At 39.8% G+C, this 17,801-nt stretch overlaps 1 protein-coding gene across 6 annotated transcripts in view; it reads right to left on the bottom strand.

Moving 5' to 3' along the window:
* Positions 1-17,801, bottom strand: part of SEMA3D (semaphorin 3D) — a 141,389-nt gene that overhangs the window by 18,687 nt on the left and 104,901 nt on the right. For all 6 annotated transcript variants that reach the window (XR_009967290.1, XM_062631948.1, XM_062631949.1 and 3 more), the window contains exons 12-16: positions 8,909-9,131; positions 5,791-5,879; positions 3,931-3,972; positions 2,516-2,673; positions 267-331 (exon numbers count right to left, since the gene is read on the bottom strand). Coding sequence is in view for 5 of the 6 variants with exons in the window: in XM_062631948.1 (XP_062487932.1) it covers positions 267-331; positions 2,516-2,673; positions 3,931-3,972; positions 5,791-5,879; positions 8,909-9,131 (577 nt within the window). In the remaining variant the exon portion in view is untranslated. The remainder of the gene's footprint in view (positions 1-266; positions 332-2,515; positions 2,674-3,930; positions 3,973-5,790; positions 5,880-8,908; positions 9,132-17,801) is intronic.

Here is a 17,801-nt window from a genome sequence, read left to right as displayed (position 1 = left end):
GGGGCACATCTCCCTCCCCTGGGTGAGTGCTGTGGAGGGTCTCCCATAGGGGATGAGAGGGTGTCATCCCATGCTGGCTGTCCCTTATCACCCCAGCTCTGCAAATTTAACTGCTGGAAGGGCATTGCATGTGAAGTGTGGGAAAGATAACTGCTTTAACGGTGTTATTCTGTCAAGCACAGCAAGTTTTCACAGACATGCAGAGACCCTCACAGCAAACTTTCTTGTCAAAGCAACAAAAAGCAAGAAAGGTGCAAAGTACTCACTGTCTTCTACATCCCAGCACTGTGCAACAGGGTCTCCATATTTGACGTCTTGCCGTCTGGCTCGCCTATGGAAGAACATGCAAACTTGTAACACTTCAGGCATAACTGCTGGAATTCAACAATAAAATACAGAGGAGCTCAGCAGATGTGGACTTGCATGGCTCCCACCCTACTGCTGACAATTACAGTCTTAACTAAAACAGGCCTCACCCTCAAAGCGCATGTGGCCTAGAGAGATTTGTACAATTGACATCAAGAGAAGGGCCTGTGATTTGGGAAAACCACTAGGAGGGGAAAGAGAAAAAACAAGAGAAAAAAGTCTGCCTAGAATATAAAGTGTGTGTTATAGTGACAGAAAAATCATCTAAACCTGCTTTAAGAGCACGGGGCATGCATCTCCTGGTTGGGTGGACTGTCTTGGAAATCATAGAATCACAGAATAGTTAGGGTTGGAAAGGACTTTAAGATCATCAAGTTCCAGCCCCCCTGCCATGGGAAGGGACACCTCACACTAAAATTCAGAAATACCTAAATACATCCTTAATGATGTAGGTCATGAAAAAGATCTGAGGTTCAACAGGCGATATTCAAAACTGAGCTCAGGATTGGCTCGAGATAATACTGACTAGTAAACCAATCATTAGAATGAAGAGAGAAAAGCTTATGTTTTCATTATGTAACTAATAATTGGCGAATCTGGTTATCTTTAATCTTTATGGACAGTAAAAATGCTTGAGAATGGTCTGAGATGGTCTGCTCCCTTCCACAACTAACTTGCCTTCTCATCTCTGGGTGCATTACTTAAACTTACTGTGATTTAGTGTAATTTCAGAATAAGAGCATTAAAAAAAACAAACTCTTCCTCTGGATGATTGCGTTTATCTCACATTTATCTCTCAAGGGCTACAAACCCTACTTTGTATTTTAATTTTTTAGTAGAAGGATTGGAGACTGGCTCCTCCCTTAGAGCCACACTGAAGGTAACAGGAGTGAGACCTCCTATGTGCAGAGCAATGCCGCAGCAGGGCAGTGGGTTCCCAAGGATGAGATGTCCCTTCGAGTGAAAGCTGTAGACATGCTGGAAGCAAAGGCTGCTACACAGAAGAAAAACATTCAAGTAACTGATCCACTGGAGGATTCCCAAGGCCAGTCACCCATCCTTTATTTTTGAGCCACAGACTTTTGGCCTTCCCACCAAACTGCACATCTGTTAAAAACCATGGACCATCAATCTCCATGTCCCAGCCCACCTCAGGCTTCAGCAAGCCTCATGTGTCACTAACTTTGCAGTGAGCCTGAACACTTGCTTTTCTCCTTTCATTTATGCTTCTCTGAATCTAGTTTGCTTTGGCTTTGAGGGAAAACACATAAAGTTCCTTGACACCATGACAGGATGACCTATGAGTCATTAACTTCAATGGTTTGTCTAATTGCTTTGGTCCCAGCCCTGCAGCCCCTAAGGCAGAAAGCATCATTCCAGAGCCTGAGCTCAGAGGGCAACCTCCCTGCAAGAACTGCTGTCAGGAAGGCTTCGTTCAAAGAGGAATGGAGAGGCTCTGAAGCACCTGGCTCAATGAGAGCTCAGAGCTCCAGCTAAATCAGCCCCAAATCTCCAAGAGACGCAGCATCTTGGGTACTGCACTGCTAAAGCCTGCAGCATGCTCTTTCTCCATGCAGATTTGCTGCTGTCCTAGCTGGTAGATACAGAAAGTTCAGAGGAAACTTCTTTCACTGTGGAAAAACTTCTCCTGATGTGGTCAAATCGCAGTACTTAATCTCTGTCTCCCTCTCATGGCTACAGCACAAATACAATTGTTTGTTTAGATCAGGGAATTAGATGTATTTCATTATTGTCCACTCTGGGATACTACATTAAATTCCATAACTATGGTGGTGCTCTGTGCAAAAGTCAGAAGCTTAAGAGAGGGTCTTGCATCTTGGGCAGTGTTAGCCACAACCTGGACCTCCATTTAAGGATCTCATGCCTTACAGCATTCAGCATAAAAAAGGAAAGCAATGGATTTATGTTGTTAGTTGCTGTAGCTGAGTCACTATAATACAGACTTGAAAAAGACTATGCTGTCTTCACAGTTCCTTGAGCAGAAGTGTGTAACATGGCCAGAGTATGATCAAATTTTAAGGGAAATGACATGCTAAGTAAAAGTAACACATTCTGATTAGGAACCTCTAAAATTCTTGCAAGCAGCAAGATTTTTTACAGCATGTTGTATTTTTTTTTTTTTTCTTACCTTTTGGAAGTGGGGGCATATCTGGAACATGAGTTTCCATCCCAGGCACAGTATGGGTCTCTGGCAAGGCAGCAGTCTGCACAAGCCTTCCCATACGTGTGACATCTGTGCAGTGAGAGCTGAACCAATCCATCCCTGGAACCAATGTACAATTGTTGCTGCAAATCAGGCAAAGCAAATGAATTAGGAGTGTTCTCCGAGCAGCCTGTTTAAAAAGTTCCCTTCTTCAGTGCCATGCTTACAGACTTTCAACCTTCTCCCACATTTTACACAACAAGAGAGAATTCCTCCTTTACCATAAAATGTTTCTCAGGGCTCAGTGTGAACTGGTCAGTCCCCACCCATCCCTGACAACATGGCAGAGAGGAAAGGAGACTGCAGTACTGGAAAGATGCTGACATTCAACACCCTTACACCTTTGGAATTATGCTGTAATAAAAAAACACAAACAAAACCATGGAAAGAATGGTTCAATAAGACATTTAAAAAACAGGAGCTGGATAGCCATGACATGAGGAATCTGGGAACTAGGGATGACCTTGTGTGTATAAAACTTCATCTTCTGCTTCTTATCCTTAGGTAGGATGAGGATAATATTACTCCCCTCTCTCCCCAGTGTGTGAGTAGATTGCCTGTTGAGACAAGGGTGGTCCAAGTGCTTGCTGTTGAGCTGGAGCTGGCTCATGCAATACTTCCAGCTGGCCTGCCACCTTCTTTCAGGGGAGATGGGACCCAGCTGTGCTGTGCGTGCCTGAATGGCAAAATACCTCCTTCCGTGAAAGGGAGTCGTGTTGTGCTGGAGCTGCTACGGCCACTTCTGCAGGGCAGGGAGGGATGGCTGTGGTGTCACACTGTCTCCCAAACATGCATGTAGCCATCATAGAGCTCCTGGATGCCATAAAACTGTTTCCCATCAGGAGATTCTCAACAGGGACTGGCTCGTGTGCTGCCAGGATTGGACCACCCAGATTTAGACTGCAATTTTAGAGGGGGGACTGGGTTTCACTCTGTGTGCACACAACTTTTAGCACAATGAGGCCCTGATCTCTCTTGGCTACTAATAAAAATAACAACAAGAATAGTAATAATAATTTATTACTAGATTGTAAAGAGACATGTATTTCTGGTGTCCGGAAAATGAATGTGTATTGACTTCACTCACAAATCCCACTACCATATGACTAAAGATGTGTTTCCATGAATAATTACCAGGTTGGGTAAACAAATTACTGTTTGTAAGCAAACGTGAATTAGGCAGGCAAACAAATTCAAACATATCTCCTTCTTTCCAGATACATTTTAAGAGCCATCCATGGAAAGCTTGGCCAGTGAGTAGCAGGCGTCACCTGAAAACAACAAGCTGAGTGTTCAGTGTACCATATATCCTGCAGTAATTAAACAAGCTCTGTGATTACCTGCTTCTGAGAGATCTCCATGGTTGAGATAAATGAAGGGTGCTGAAAAATGAATAAAGGAGGTGCATTAGTTCACACATTCTCTGTTCTTAGTGAAAAAGAGAGCAGAACTTAACATACAAAAATCAAACAAAAATACAGATTCATTTGCTTGGTTTAAACAAAAAACCAGAAAATCACTAAATTCATGCTTTCAAAAATAGGTTCCATAAATTTTCCCTGCTACTTATGAAGCAACTGGCTTCAATTCTCAGAGTCTGCTATCTACCGCATCCTGGGGACTAACAATGAGCCTTCATATCAATTTAAGATCTTATTAAAGACTATTTGAAAGGCTTAGATGGCACTTAAGGGATACATAGGCAGATCCCCTGCATCAGGATGTGAGAGACAGTGAAATTTTTGCCAGTGAGTGATGTAAGAACAGGACAAAGCTCAGGGTATTATCTATCCCCTAATAGAAGATGATTAATCTAAGCCTATTGTTTAATGCTAATACAGTCTGAGGAAATAAGGGATGTTTTTCAGCCCTTCACCCTGTTCAATTTTCTGGATTCAAAACCATAGAGGTAACAGTCATGGATGTTACCAATAAGAATGCAAAGGAATGTCTGCTGAGCAGAAAAAAAATAACTTTTTTTTGTTTTAAATATGATATGGTATATTTGCCCTTGACGTTATGCTTAAAGAATGCATCAATTTGGTGCACATACTGAAACTACTGATTACTTGGCAGGCTACAGAATAATCTTGGTATTTTCTGAGTGATATCTATAATTGATGTCCAAGACAGTGGGAAGAAGCCTTTAAATCAAAGTTTCATCACACACATGACCTATCAAAAAACATATGGAGAAATACATTATTTGAAATAATTATTAAAGATCCTTTCCTTACACTTGGAGAACACTCTCTAAGTCCCAAATTCATTTATTTACTGGGGACAAAAAAAAATCTGGCTTGTGGCTACGAACTCATATGGCACATAGGACAGAGGATGTGTGAGAAAGTAATCAGAATGCCAGGAATGTAGGTAAATTTTGATGAAAAAGCGAGGTGAAAACTGAAGAAGAGCTATACAGCATGGGAATAAAGCAAAGTGAGAATGCAAAGAACAAAGAAGAACCTAATAAATTTAAAAGAAAATTGGTGGGGAAGACACAAGTCTCCATTTTCCTATTGCAATGGTATGTCCACATCAGCTCCCTCACCGGCAATGAGGTTAATCAGAAACTGTGCCTGTGCAACAGAAAGAAGGAAGCTGGGCTTTTTACAAACTCTATTTATGAAGAAGTCATTGGTGTTAGCAGGGCTCTAGTTACTTTTTGTCTTTTTCACTCAGCCAGAATAACCAAATGAAAACAGTCAAAACCACTGTGTCAGCCTTTACCAATAATCAAAACTAACTTTGCTTTATTTCTTTGTCTTTTCAATCCCTAAAGTCATTATCGTAAAGAATCTCTCTGCATCTGTGGAATTTTGTTTGTTTGTTTGTTTGTTTGTTTGTTTGTTTTAAACCAATTATAATTTTACAACAACAGTCTCAAAGCTGAGACAATAGAATAATTGGCATTAAAATTAAAATACAGCTAATAAAAAAATTGGGGCTCATAATAAGATTTCCATCTAGAAAAGGCAGGATAAATGAGACTATGAGTTTGAAACATCATGATCTGTTTGTTTTGGGACTCTTTTCAATTGACTTACCCTAAGAATACCAAGGCATTTAAAAATTTACATAGCATCCTTCTGGAAACTTGAACTAGTTCCAGTAAACAACCAACCAGACAGACAAAGCCAGTTTGGGCCTTTAAGTCCCCTGAATATTATTTAATTGATGTTGCAGCTGTTAATGCTTACCTTGAATATCTGCAGCTCTTCCAGGACCACCTCCTCCTTAGTCCACTTTTCCTTTGTGATGCTCACAACTTTCAGGACTGTGCCTATGTCTGAAATAAATGTTTATCATGTAAACCCCACAGTTGTTTCAGTACGTATCTGCCACTTAATTTCATGCCCTGAAGATAAAGATAATGCATCAAGGATGCACCTTCAAACAACATCTATCCCTATCTCCATCTATTGCTATCTGTGCAACTGTATATAATGTGTTTCTAGTTTTACTGTACGGCTGAGCCAGGACAATTGTAGACTACTCCTGGCAGGGACTGTCTAACTCTCCTGCTACACAAACATACAAACAGAGACAAGCACATCCATGCTTCCAGCTAGAAGTTTCCACAGATTTCCTGATAAAGAATTGTGGCCTATCTGACCCTAAAGAGATTCAGCTTAGAGGACTAAATTGTCAGAAAACCAATTCCTCTCTTTTATAAAATTAATTTTCATCCAGTATAGCCCCTTAACCTGAAGTAGGTTTCATTTTAATTTGGAGAGTTAAGCAATGCACTTTTAAAATTTATCTTTGAATTTTTAGGGAAATTTTGGAACAAAATTTCCATTCAGCATCAAAATCTTAATTTAATCATTAGAGAAATTACTTTTTCAGAGGTTTAGTTTTTTTTTTAATTAAATGTATTCATCAATTTTAAGCCGAATTCCTGCTTGGTAAAAAAAAAAGCCGCTTGTTTAATCTCAGACCATTGCATATTGGTGAATTTTGAATGGCCTTAAAAAGAACCCCTGAAAACTGCTCAGGGGAAGCAGGCTGGGTGCTGGGATGTGCACAGCTTACACTATGCATAGTATTGAAATGATGAAAAATAACACATTATAATAGAAAAATGAGATTTTTCCATTTTGTTTTCCCAAACTACTGAAGGTCATATTACCAATCAAAGCCAAAAGTATTTGTTTGCTTTACATATTAGAGCTCTTGTTTGTTTGTTTGACATAAATGCCAAAGCCTGCAGATGTACAAGTTGGCTGTATACATTCAAACATATAATAAACTGATCTGCTGCGCAAAATCTCCTGGGTGATTTGGTATATCTGAATTCAGACTCTATATAATATTTGAAATTTTATCTTTTGGTTTATTTTTTTCCATACTACAAGTTTAGAGGATAAAATAGAACAAACCCATGTGCTTCTGGAAAAGAAAACTCACTTTTAAGGAAAGCACTGCAAGATAAATATGCATCTGCATATTATGGAGTGCCACCTAGTGACTGCATGGTCCATGCTGTCCCTGACATCTCTAAATCTGAGGATCTACCCTGAAAGAATTAGCATTGGTGCTGGGTTATAACAGTTAACCTGGGAGTATTCAAGCTGCTGATCTCTCAATATAATTTTATTCCTATGACAAATTTTATAGTGGAGGATAGCAAACATCTGAAAGCAACTTCTATAGCCACTAAAAAAATGCTTTGTTAATTTTAACTAGTAAAGTCACATCTTTTCAGGCAGCTAAGTTTTAAATTACTTTTCCTCACTTTTATCAGAACAAAAGTATGTTTTAGTGAGTACTCCTAACCCTGTGCATCTCACTGCTTGGGAATGTGCTCCCTTTCCTTCTCTGTTGGCTGTATTAAAGACTGCATTCAGAAAGCAACAAGGATTTTCCATCATCACAGCTAAAGTTTATTCACAGCCTTCTCAGGCAGCAGGGGAGCAAACAGCACTTTAATGTTCTTTTTTATGAAACTGTGTTTTTCTCTCTGACACCACTGTACATGACTTGCAGGGATCATAGAGGGTCTTTCATACGCTCTTTTTCTGGAAGACAGAAGAGTTGTGAGAGGGATTTAGCTGAAAGACCTTAATGGTCTAAGAGAGAGGCTATCTCTGAAGTCACATATGTAATAAGGCAGCTGGGAAGTTCTTGAAGGCTGAGACAACCCACACTTTATAAGAGGTGATGCTTTGTGACAATTCACTCCTTTTCCCAAATCACTTCAGAATATCTATACCCATCAAACTACTTGCTATGACACCAAATTTACTCATAGGCCAGATAAAATGTTGTGCAACCCCACAGCATTGGGGTAGGATTCAAACAGAAATCTTAATTTCCCTGCCGCTCATGGCAGGAGCTCATCCATCGCCCCTGGATAAACCTTTTCACCTACATGCACCCTAGTTTCAACTCCTGTGAGATGAGGATAACAGCAATGACTTCCTTATTAGTGCATTCAGATCAAATAATAAGTGCTTTATAAGACCTATTGCTAGTGAGAGAAAGTCAAATTGTGGATTAAGAACAAGAAATTCCACTGAAGATGGTAGATTATTACTTCAGAAAAGTTATGAATAGGTATGTTAATATTTCTTAGCATACCATGATGCTAGGTGATTCATCCAGTGATCCTATATTTAATTACTATGATAAAATTAGACATTTTCCTAAAGGCATACAACTATCATAACAATGCAAATAGATACATAATTATCCATAGAAAAACTGCAAAGCAGGCCTCTTCCCTCACAGAATTGTTTAACCTTTCTCTGTTCAATCCTAGTTCTCTTGCTAGGAGCTATTCATGTTGCTATGTTGCATCTTTAAAAGTATTTAGGTATAATTTTTTGCCTTAGGCTCAATTTTGAATCTTTCTTAGCTGTTCAGTGTCACATGAGATTTAATGAAGTACCATGTCACTGCTGGTAACAGGAAGTATTCTTTGAAGTTAAGGTAATTTTTTTTTTCCTTTTAATTGAGTATTGATATTCTGCCAGGAAGAATTAGAGGAGACTACCATGTAACTTAAAGACAGGTACTGAATGGTACTCAGAGGGTAAGAAAGTTCAGGTATTCTGACCCTGAATTAATTTATCACCTAGGGACCAGGAAGTATTAAAATCATGGTAGTGGCAATCTCTTGAGCTGACAAATTAATCTAATGTTAGGATTTCCATGAAGACCTGGCACAGAACCAGGAGCATCTAAATGCTTCTTGAAGCTGCATGTGTAGGAAACATATGTTGATCAACGGGTTTATTCAGGACCTCCTGGAGTAAAAGGATTCTTAAAGGACTGTGGTCTGTGTAGAATGATAGTGGAAGTCATCTCTCATACCTGTTCCTAGGAAAATTACATCATATTGCCCATCCTCTGCCATGACGTGATCCACCACGATCTGAGTCAGACGATAGTCCACATTGATTCGAGTAAAAACCGGTCCTCCCGTCACTGGGTACACGGATTTGTACATCAGTGGATGACGTTTGATAAAGCTAATGACTTCATCAGGAAAGTCTCGGGTAGACTTTATGAGCGGATCATAGGTTTTGCTTGGACACTGAATGGAAGAGAAACCACAAGATATGTGGAATATTAGGAAAGAAGTACAAGTACTTAGGAGGTTGGATTGTGTAGTAGGAAAGCCACCTGGTGCTGATAAGCTGTATTGGTTTGTAAAGCTCATTTGCCAGTGGCTGGTAATTTGATTTACAAGTGAACAAGGTCAGTTTTTATTAGAAAGCATGGGAGCACACTAGCAGTATGCGCTCCTCTGGCTCTTCAAAGGGTCGTTTTCACCCTCATTTCTCCACTCTCTCCTCTTTTCATCTTTTATCTGTCTTCAAAAGCTCTTCCCCTTCACTTTCCATTATCCTGCTCCCACTTATTCTCCTTTATCTTTTTAAACCAAACTTGTTACTTTATTTCATCTCACTCGTTTTTACTGCTACTCAGAATTATAAATCTTCCATTCCTTTTAGTTATATGCCCATATCTGCAATTACCTATATGCAAGCTTTGAAGAAGAATTCTTATAGGCTTTTCTCTTTTCTCAGTCAGAGATTTTGATAACCTTCATTAAAACTTAGACGGAAGGTAAACTTCCTTAGCTTCTCTAAGATACTCAGGAAAAGAAGACAGCGTTAGTACATCTCTTTGATACCGGATAAAGTGAATTAGTTAATATTTATTGCATTAATATCTCTCTAAACACAAACTACTAAAAACTACACATTTTTTTTGAATTACCAAATTTTCTTTAAGACCACAGGCACGACACCTTATGTTTCTTCATCTAACAGTGTTCCTGAAAAAAGTGTGAGACATGCCTTAATATTCATACTGCTACCACAACTAATGAAAATATGTTATTATTATTACTATTATTACTATTATTATTAACATTCAAGCAGTACATTCAGTACTGCGATGTACTTTGAACCTTTTTTTTTTAATCACACATTGGAGCCAGCAAAATATAGCCATAAACAATTTAATAATATAGGAAAATATCATTTTTTAAATTTAAATACTTAGAAACTACTTGTTTATAATACCATAATAGATGCCAAAAGTGCAGGATGATTTGGAAATGTGGTGTTATGAATAAGTCACAAATTCGATTCATATTCAAGTAGAAACCAACTTTTCTGTGAGAATACTTGCAAAGCCAGTGAGAAATCAGGCTGCTCAATGATTTTTCTCATCCCAAAGCAGCACTTGGTCACCATTACTTTATTTTTTGAAAGCAAGCATTTTTTAAAACTGTAGAAATTCTCACGATGGGCTCAGTACATCTGCAACTGATTTTACTTCCTCGACCACTGCTACACTCACAGGCAAAGTATCAAAGTATCACGGTTTATATTTTAGAAAGAGAAGAGAATCAAATCTGGAGTGAAGGAGACCTGCTACGCTGCTTAGCTTTCATTTCGAGGCACAGGTACCACCAGGCGGTTAAATTTGCCGTATCTTCACAAAGGAGCGCAGGTGTCACGGCAAAGGACTCTCAGCAGCAAGACTAGAGTGCCCTCCTGTGGCTACCATGGGATAACACCAAGTATTTAAAGTGCGGGATCTTCTCACACATCTAAGTTTATTTGCTTTTTGTATTTTTGCTCCTCATATTGAGGTGGAGTTTCTGCCCTGTTGATGCCGTGAGACAGAACTGGGGAAGAGCCTCACCAGCATGCCCCAGTGTTACACTAACGGCTTGATTCCTCCTGGGAGGTATGCTCAGTGTTACTGTGGCAGAAGGTCCTGGTAAATGCTTTGACTACGTTCATTTTTCCAGACTGCAACACCCCTATCTATCTTTTCCCTGCATATGGTGTTCAATCAGAGACCATAACTTTGCAGTGAACTGCACCTCCTACAACTCCCACACCTCTCATTTATTTCTTTTTCTTAAGAAGGCAGATTCTCCAGATGATCCCTGTAGTTCATTGTTTCTCAGACGTGACTTTCCCTCCTCATCCACATAACTTAAAACTCTTGCCCTGACCCGTAGCTCAGCTGCTGCAGCATCCTTTTCCCTGTCTTTGAACAGCACAGTTTCGTCCTTTTCTGGTCCAGACAACTGCTACAGCTATCACGCCTTCAGACACTTCCCTGATGTCCCTCATTTGTTGCTGGGGTTGGCTTCCCCCTCTGTTAGATCCATACTGACAAACTAATCAATTCAGCTGTTCCTTTGGCTTACAAAGTAAGTTAGTTCTCACACTTCTTGCCTGAATACCACTCACAAACCTATCTCTTCAACCTCCTTTAATTTTTCCCTTTTTATGCCTTCTGGGGTGAGCCTAGCAACACATTTGCAAGGTCAGTCATGTTGCTGACCCATCATCTATCAAGCTCACCTACCTATCTCTGCTTTCCCTCCCATGGCTGTTTGTGTCTCTATTCCATCCTTGTTTTACATTTCATCTCTCATCTGAGTCAGAGATTTCTTCTTTTTGACCCTGAAGTATTTAGGTGTATATTTAGTTAATTAGTGTTAATGGGGCACTACAAATCCTGGATGATAATACTAAGATGAACTGGAAACACAAATCCAGTTGGTGACACCCTTTTACATATATACTGTTGGTTGCTTCTTTAACACTATTTTTAACTAAGTAATCCTTGTGTTTCCTGCTAGGTGGAGCCATAACACAGTCTGTGAAGAAAGAAATGTGACTTCCTGGGTTCAGCAGTAGCAGTCTTTTTTTTTTTTCTCCTTCTTAGTAGCTGGTGCAGCACTGTGTTTTTGACTTTCAGCCCGGGAACAGCGCTGATAACACCGATGGTTTTAGTTGCTGCTCAGTAATGTTTAGTCTGACCAAGGACTTTCTGAGCCTCATGCTCTGCCAGGGAGGAGGGGAAGCCGGGAGGAAGCAGAGACAGGGCACCTGACCCAAACTAGCCAAAGAGGTATTCCATACCACAGCACATCATGCCCACTATATAAACTGGGGGCAGTTACCCGGAAGGGCTAGATCACTGCTTTGGTCAGGCTGGGTGTCGGTTGGCAGATGGTGAGAGGTTGTATTCTCTTCCCTTGTTATTTCCCTTATCACTATTATTATTGGTGATAGCAGTAGTTTTTTGTGTTATACCTTCGTTACTGGACTGTTCTAATCTCAACCCGTGGAATTTACATTCTTTTGAATCTCTTCCCCATCCCTCCGGGTGCAGGGGGGAGGAAAGGGAGGGGGGGGAGTGAGCAAGCAGCTGAATGGCTGACTAGGCTTAAACCAGGACATGTGATTAAATAATGCCTTCGCAGGCAATGCCTGCAGTTAGGAGAAAGTTAAGATTTTCTGAAGTTGGTCTACAGTCCACTTTCATAGCTAATTTTGACAGAGAAGACTTTAGTTCACATTCCCAAATCTCCAGTTTGACGTGTTCAATCTATGGTGCCACTCAAGGGCTTGTGGTTAGGATTTATTCCACTATGTAAAGTTTGACATTATGCAAAACATTTGCATTAGGAACAGCACACACAGCACCAGGTTTTCACTGTCTGTTGTTCTCTTCCTGGGCTTCAGGAATGAACATTTCTCCTCACTTTTAGAACAACAAAGGTCTAAGTCTTTGCCACTTGTACCAGAATTAGACCTCAAACCCCCAAAATATTTCAAAGCCATGTTTATCTTTGAATGGGTTGAACAAAAGTTTGTTGGAATTAATAGAAAGAAACACATGTACTTTAATTGCCTTTGGATGAAAATTTTTCCTCAATTTATTCTCTATAGGGTGAGAAACAAATTTACTTCTTTACTTTCCCAACCCATGCACTAATTCTCTTCCTTTTACTGTGTACTAGAGGTTGATGTTCACTTATATGTGCATTTTCTGTGGTTCATGTTTTCACTTGCTACTCCGAGTTACAGTCTGTGTCTTCTGGAAATTTGTGATTGCTCACCTATTCACAGCTCAATCCCAGAAATCCATTTCTATGTGAAAAATTCAAGTAGCCCCATGGGTCTTAAAGATGTCTCAGACTTTGCCAAAAATGCACCAACAGAGGAAGATGAGAGCAATGACATCACTTAGCTAAAAACCACTAGGATAAAATGTCTACCAATATGGAACTATAAAGTTGTTACAGCAATCCCAGAGGCCTAAACCCTACCATGCATGATGTAGGGAAATCTTTGCCAGCTTGTGCAGCTAATTTAGTAGAAACAAGGACTAAAGGTCTGATCCAAAGATCCATTTGAGTCAACAGGGCCTTTTCCAATTACTTCAGTGGGCTTTGGATCCCATCCATGACCACCAAGAACAGCTGGGCAGGTGTGACCCTGTTATTCTTGGCCAAGGGAGCTATTTCCAGAGGCATCACTCACTGTGGCATGATGGACAGACCAGGGGAATGAAAAATTTATTTTGGCCATCCTTTGGCAAAGTCCTAAGACAGCTGTTTAAAGCTTTGTCCACCCATTATGTCAGAACAATTCGTGTGGGCTTGTGCTTCCTTTCATAGCAATCAATAGGATGTATGATGGTAAAGGCTGTGTGGCCAAATGGGTGAGTAAAGCAGCCTTTCACCTCTGGGTTCACATGCTGTTGCATGTCTCATGATAACGATACCTGTGTTCTCTGCCCAGTTCACAGAGGGCATTTATTCATATCATCAGCACCAGATGCTGCCTCAGATATGTGTCATCTCCCACTGGAGACAATAAGTGATTTGCATTCATATCAAATGTCATAGCAGTAGGTTAGCATACATGCTTCATGCAGACTACAAGAGAACCTGGCTCCATAAAAGTTCTCATAACACCATCACTCTGCTTCTCCAGCATCTTCTGCTTTTGCAACAGGGTGGTATTTATCTCACCTGACCTAGGTCCTTATCTTGTATGTGTGTGAACTGCACAGAGGAGGTCTCTATCTCTTTATGATAGAGAAGTCTAAACAACTAGCTCAGATTTGATGCTTTTCTTCTATATAGCTGACATCAAGAAAAAAGTATTACATTAAATTAGTAAAATTAGTATTGATAGAGAAGAATGCTATAATAAAATTATTCACCATATAATTATTTCTTCAGAGGTTGCTTAGGCCTTCACTGTCTTGAATGATAACGATACAAATATACATGTTAGGAAACTAAAAGAAAACAAAATCAAAAAACTGAAAACAAAACCAAATAAAAAAAAAACAACAGAAGTAGAGTTGAAAGTGCTAAATGTATTCAACTGTTGTATAAACCCTGTGGCACAAAACTTGTAAACTACCAACTCAATATTTACTTCAGGTTTTTCCAGTGCCTTCTGTGTGATCTTGATTTGACAATAATCACCCTGGACTAAGTCCTGATCCCAGATAATCTACAAAGATGCCTTTTATTTCCTCACACCTTTTATTTGTATCCAAATGTAATCAGGATGTGGTAAATTCAGATTAATCTTTCTCAAATAAAAGAAAATACACACTAGCTTAGCAACACTGCACATATGTAAACTTGTCTTATTAAATTTGCAGCTTAGCAGAGTGCTGGATCTGTAGATCTCTCACAATACTGAGACATATGATGTGACTGTGTTAACATTATGCGGGAACCCCAGCCAAGATTTTCAAAAGCTGGTGCCAGAAGTCGGGCTCCTAAATAAATCTCCAATTTGCCAAAATGCATAGTGCTTCACACCATCCAGTGAAGTCAGTAAGAGCTGCTGGATCTAACACCTATTAAAATTGTGACAATTATGTGGGTATGTAAAAGCTATATGGTATGTAAAAAAAATATCCTTTTTGTTTAATTTTGCATCTTTAGTTCAGCAGTGCTGTTCTCTACTGACAATTCTAAACCAGAATGCTGTTCCCTGTGAGCTTCAAAAGGGTTTCTCTTTCCAGTGTGTTGAAAATCCCAGTTTAAAAGTGACTTGTCACACTGAGCCTTAGACACACTTAACAATGAGACTTAAAAAACCCATAGGCTAGATACACAACATGGTCTTGATAATACTGAGTGCAGGAGGCATCTGCTTGGTGGATTTTGCAATGTCCAGGCTGGGAATTTTTATGCATTTCACAAGGAGAACTAAGCACCATATCAGCAAGTCACTCTCTTGGGAGCATCTGAAGTAGACAGTGCAAAACACTAAGGAGTGAAATATTTCTTAAATCTCTCCCATACTGGAAAATTAGATGCCTTAGTCTGGGCTTCCCTCCTAAAGGAGGTGTTCCTCTATTCCAAGCATGTGGACCAGAGCCATCCTAGGAGCTACTCGTTCCTTTCTTTTGAAGGTGTTTCCCTTTTCATGGGATAATTACCTCTCAGCTAAGCCAAAAGTAGTAAGAATGTTGCCCAGATGTTAATCAGGAAGGGAGAAGATCTGTTTTCCACTGAAAAACTTTCTATTTTATGTTAAGTGCTATAGAAACTGGAGCCTTCCCTCAGAGGGAATGAATTAACCACATGGTCCTTTTCTCCTAGGCTCTCAGTGAATGAATATTTAACTAGCAAGAAGATAAGGCCTGGTAGTCAGGATTCCTCTCTGATGTAAAGTCTTCTAAACTGTAAATAATTTTCCTCATCACTGATCCCTCAAGCAAATAGCAGAGAAATAGATGAACTACCTTCAACTAGTCACTTCTGTGTTACATTGGGACCTCTCACACACCCAACACATTGAACTTTATTTGTAGAGTTTATAAAGAAATGCAAGTCCTGAGGATTTAAGACATAAGACTGAGGACTGGTATTAGCTTCAGAGAGGCCCAGAAGTACTAAAAAAAATGCGGTGTTACAGGTTTATGATCTTCTGGGATTTAGATGACAGTTGAGAGATGACTCTCAGGGTGTAGGCAGTTACGTGCCATTGGAGATTCAACTGTAAGCCATTCTGAAGATGAAACTTGGCTTCCTGAGTGGCCTAAATACTGTCTGGCTTCTTCCCTCTGGTCTTATCAAAGTGACACAATACATTGTGCATTTGCACATGTCTGCAGAAGCCTTCAGTGGGATGGATGAGTTATGCCAGAGGAACTGGGCACTCAGCAGGGAGACTTTTATTCTAACCATACTCAGAGGAAGCCTGGAAGTGGCCAAGGGAGAGGGGAATAAGTCGGGTTCTGCAGGAGACAAACAGCAAAGCCTTAAATGGAATCAACCTCACTTAACCACCACCAGAAAAAGCACAAACAAAACAAACAAATCCCTACAAAAATATACTGAAGCCCTTTTCTTTTTTTTAAGATAGAGTTTGCATCCACTGAATGTGCAAGATTTGTTCTACCCTGTTCTACTGCTTGTCTTCAGCACTTTGTACTGTTTTTCCACTTAACACACCTGTGTTGTTGACAGAAAAGGCTGACATAAGACAGCATTAATCTGAAGCTAACTGGGTTGAGACCAGCTAGGTGAGTGAATTTGACTTTGCAGGTGGCACTTTGCAATTCTCTGCTGGTCTCTTCCAGCAGGAAAGGTGACTGGGTTCACAGAGTTTTGAAAGGCTACTAGGAACTGAAAGGTGATTCATGCTGGGGAGAACAGGTTGGTAAGTAGCAGGAGGTGGAGGAGGCTCTCATGAAAATAAACCCATAAAGTGAAACATTTCACTTAATTAAGCAGCCCCATTTACAGTGGGGACATCAAAGGAGAGAGGAATTGGAGAAGCAAAGAATGCACTCCATCCGATAAAAGATCAGGTGAAAGAGGAAGATAAGTCTGAAAATAACAAGGAAATCTGTGCAATCCTCAATGTTTTATGAAGAAACCTATTAAAGCAGCAAAACTAACCAGATGGGAGGACAGGGGGAGACTTTTTGGCAGACAGTATTTCTCTGTGGCTCAGCCAAGTCCCAAAGGGATGGACACCACACCTCAATCAGCCCGGGCAGTAGATTAGCGGAAGAAATAATGGAAGGGGTTTCACTGAAGAGTGGGAGAAAAAGATATACGGAGAGAAAAAGATGAAAAAGATCACAGGAGAATCTGAGGGCTTGTAAGGGAACTTCTTTTTAAAAAGAAATACACAAAGAATTAAGGAGCTCAGAGCCATTTTCAGATCTGGAATGGAAAGATGTGAGACTTCAAATGGACAAAAGCAATGTGCTGTTTCTTCTTGTAGCTAAGATGACTCAGACTGCAAGAATCCTGCTTTGCTGATGCAGATCTTACTTTTGAACCTTTGTGAAAACAGTTAGTAAAATATCTAGATCTACCAAAAAAAATTGGTGTTGCCTTGGACAGCAGTTAGAGTCCTATGTTCTGCAGTAGATCAGTCTTGGTGTTAATCTTTAGTGTATCTTTAAACATTTATTTCCTCTAAAAATATGATCTTAATGACATTTGCTCACCATGAATGAAAGGAGGATGAGATCACAATTTCCATATGAGGGCTATGAGTTGATGAGTTGCTCTGATAGTGCAATGGTTACAGCTAAATAAGCTAGAAATGTGGTTTTTTTTTACTCCTAATTCACTGAAAATCTTGCTCAGATGCTTCTATGATTACTTTATGAAACTGTTTCATGACACAGAACACACTTTAAAGAAAGCCCTTGGGATTTTTTTATCAATGGATAGTTTCCTGGGTGAAACCCTAACAGACTGGAAGAAAATTGGATTTTTCATCTAGGGAGAGATATGTAAGTCAAATTTTTAAACAGCTATAGAAGAAAGAGTGAAAGCTTCCGTGGTTTTCAAATAGCCCTTTGTGTCAGGGCTGCCTGCTACATTTTTCTTATGTCTCTTTTTTCCAGCTTCTAAACTGAAATAGATTTGAAGCTTTGCCTCTGT

The sequence above is a fragment of the Pezoporus occidentalis genome, unplaced genomic scaffold, assembly GCF_034315485.1.
Source record: "Pezoporus occidentalis ecotype Australia unplaced genomic scaffold, CSIRO_AGI_Poc_V1 ctg38, whole genome shotgun sequence".
NCBI lineage: Eukaryota > Metazoa > Chordata > Aves > Psittaciformes > Psittacidae > Pezoporus > Pezoporus occidentalis.
This window is presented reverse-complemented; position numbering and strand designations above follow the sequence as displayed.